General features: G+C 36.9%; 1 protein-coding gene across 1 annotated transcript; it reads left to right on the forward strand.

Annotated features, from left to right (window-relative positions):
• Window positions 1-809: 809 nt before the first annotated feature.
• On the forward strand, window positions 810-1,901 carry LOC123873445 (spindle pole body component 110-like). The gene has a single exon (XM_045918290.1). The coding sequence runs from the start codon at window positions 810-812 to the stop codon at window positions 1,899-1,901; it is 1,092 nt and encodes a 363-aa protein (XP_045774246.1).
• The last annotated feature ends 1,616 nt before the right edge of the window (window positions 1,902-3,517 follow it).

The following is a 3,517-nucleotide window of genomic DNA, read 5'->3' on the forward strand; positions in this document are numbered from 1 at the left end:
CACTTACACGGGTTTCTTTTATTACTTACCCTATAAGTATCTAATTCGGGATAGATATTATAATCGTGTTATGTGTATCAGGATTAAAATATTGTTATCATTCGTAGTAGTAGTAAAAGTCGTTATTTAGTAAATACCGGCCAAGTGCGAGTCATACTTGCACACCGAGGGTTCCGCACTCGGATATTTTTTCCGACACTTTGCAAGATAAATCAAAAGCTATTATTATATAAATGAATAAAAATCAGTTTGAGAATGTACAGGCTGCTTCATCACCCCCCGCCCCCCGCCCGTTTTTTCCCCCGCCGCGCGCCGCGGGTACATAACTTCAGTGTAACATCTCCGTTGCAAATTTAAGTTTTTAAAATAAATTAAGCACAATTCAGCTACCAGTTAGTGTTTATTACGTTATTGGACACGAAAGCAAACTGGACAATCATTATATTAGCAATGTGGAATGCAGTAAAGTGCTATAAACAGTGAATCAATTCTTAACCAGTGCACAGTGTATAATCTAAGTGAAGTGTCAACACTCAAACTACCTTCTTAGATATACATATTCTCTGACGTAAACAAAGTTCACGATTCCGAAACATATTTTTACCAGTGACTATTGTAACTACAATGGCGCAGTGTACAATGTAGCAGACTGAATATCTATAAAGCCCGTACATTCCTGGTTCAAACCTCACTCATCTAAAAATTTTTTTTTCTCTTTTTAATCACTTTTTATGATTTATGTGATATATTTTAAATAAGAAAAATATTTTGAACTTTTGGCTTTTATAGTTTTGTTATTTTAACCGAAAATGCCCGGCTTATGTGCAGCTTGTAATAACAATGTCCTAGTTACGCAAAAAAGATTGAAGTGCTCTGTCGGGAGTTGCGCTCTGCTGTACCACAGTGAATGCGTAAACTATGACGACGTCAACCCATCAATTCGAGCGACATGGGTCTGTCCTTCTTGCACCGTTAGCAAGCCTAAACAGGATAACAGCAATACACCAATTCAAGGCAAAAATCGCAAGCAGCAATCGCCCGATAATGCAACCGTCTTGCCGCCACTATTGGGCACGACAAGTAGTCCAAATCAAGATGTTATTATAAACGAGATAAGAAATTTGCGTCGAGAAATGAAGGAACACTTCGAAAACCAACAAGTAAGCCTTAATAAGTTCGATGCCAAGCTTACCGAAGTCCAAAAAGAAGTAAGGGACCTTGGAGGCAAATTTTGTACACTAAAGGAGGAAGTGGATGAGCTCACAAAGTCTGTGCAATTCTTGTCTAATGCTTATGACGACCAGATTGGGTTAAATGAAGAATCCAAAAAGTCCCTGTCGAATTTAAATACGGAAAACCAAAATTTGCGATCGCAAATGATTGACTTGAATAGCAAAATTGATCACCTTGAGCAGCAAGCTAGAGATTGTAACGTTGAGCTTCAGTGCATCCCGGAAACCAAAAATGAGAATATCCTCACCATTGTCCAGCAGATGGCATCAGTTGTCTCTTGCGACCTAACAGATGGCAGCATACTGAACTTTCACAGAGTTGCTAAGATGGACACACAATCACAACGACCGCGAAGCATTGTAGTGAAATTGTCCAGCCCAAGAGTACGAGACGATTTACTTGCGGCCGTTAAACGTTTTAATAAGAAAAATCCACAGAACAAGCTGAATACGTCTCATTTAGGTTTCGCTGGTCAGACCACACCTATATACATCATGGAACATTTATCCCCGAAGAATAAAAAATTACATGCTGCCACTAGACTAGCTGCGAGAGAGAAGAAATACGAATTTGTATGGATAAGAAATGGTCGTATATTTGTTCGTAAAAACAATGGAGCTGCAGCACTGTGGATAAAAAATACTGAAACTCTAAACGGCTTACATTAGTAAATCAATTCTGTATGCATGCATTAACATTTTTATTGTATAAAATTCACGCTAAATATTTTTTACCAAAATGTACGAGGTCTAAGGACCAAAACAGAAGATATCTATACAGCGGCTCTATATCAGGACTACGATTTAATAATTTTGACCGAGACTTGGTTGAACAACACGATTTTTGATAATGAAATCCTAGATAGTCGTTATATCTTACACAGGCGAGATCGCTCTTCGTGTCCACTATCTTGCCATAAAAAAGAAGGTGGTGGGGTAGCAATTGCCGTTAGTAAAAAATTTGAGTCCGTCAGGAAGTACGAATGGGAATCTGTATGTGAAGATTTATGGATAGCGATTAAAGTCAGTCATAATATTTTTATATATGTTTGTGGTGTCTATGTTCCTCCGCCTGTCAAGGAAGATTACTTGGAATGCTTTTTTAAAAGTGTGACTGATATTTGTAACAACAAAATAGGTCAAGATTCACCAACTCTTATCATTGGTGACTTCAATTTACCTAACATTTCTTGGGCAACCGATTCGAATAGTAACGGCTTAATGTCTGGTCAAATAGGTAGTAATATAGATAGTCTCTTTTTGGAGCACATTGCTTTCAATAACTTGAAACAATGCAATCTTATTGAAAACATAAACGCCCGTATTTTAGACTTAGTTCTTACAAATAATACTGATTGGATACAAGTAAAAAAAGAAGATAATGCTTTGGTCACAATAGACAACCATCATCCACCACTACAAATTATTTTAACATTAAATTGTAACCGCTACATGAAACCTTCTCGTACACCATTTCTCAATTTCTTCCTATGTGACTATGATAATGTCTGTAATGAACTGGATCAAATAGATTGGTTGTCTCTATTTCAAAATTCTTATTCGGTCGATGCAAAATTAGATATATTTTACCAGACACTAATGCCCATTATTTATAGATATACACCCATGCGGAAACCGCGAGATAGTCACTATCCTATATGGTTCTCAGGTCCATTATTACGAGCACTTAAGGAAAAGGCAAAAATCCACCATAAAAGCAAAAAGTACAATAACCCAATGGACAAATTTGCATACGAATTATTGCGCGAACGTTGTGCCATCTTGATAAAAGGTTGTTATGACAATTTTAAAAAACGAGTTGTTGAATGTATTCGTGATGATCCTACCTACTTTTGGAAATATTTTAAACAACAGCGTAAAAATGGTACCAATTGTATTCCGAATGAAATGATTCTGGATAATTTCGTAGCTAAAGGTGGAAAGAATATATGTGACTCCTTTGCTAAACATTTTTCATCGGTCTACATAGAGACCAGTAACTGTCGAGTAGGAAATTCGTCACTCCCAAGCAATATCATTCCCAATGTTCCATTGGGTTCTTGTATACTAACTGAAGAAGAAGTTTTAAAACATCTTTTAAACTTGGATTCACTTAAAGGTCCCGGTCCAGATCTTCTTGCCCCAATATTTCTTAAAAAATGCGCTCACAAACTAGCTAAGCCACTTACCCTCATATATAACTATTCTTTGCAAACGGGTACATTTCCTACCAAATGGAAAATTGCATATATCACACCAGTGCATAAGTCTGGCAACTCAAACGA

Source organism: Maniola jurtina, chromosome 16, assembly GCF_905333055.1.
Source record: "Maniola jurtina chromosome 16, ilManJurt1.1, whole genome shotgun sequence".
Lineage (NCBI taxonomy): Eukaryota > Metazoa > Arthropoda > Insecta > Lepidoptera > Nymphalidae > Maniola > Maniola jurtina.

Bases quoted from the DNA above. Each gene is read 5' to 3' on its own strand.
- LOC123873445 (XM_045918290.1), top strand. From the start codon at position 810: ATGCCCGGCTTATGTGCAGCTTGTAATAACAATGTCCTAGTTACGCAA.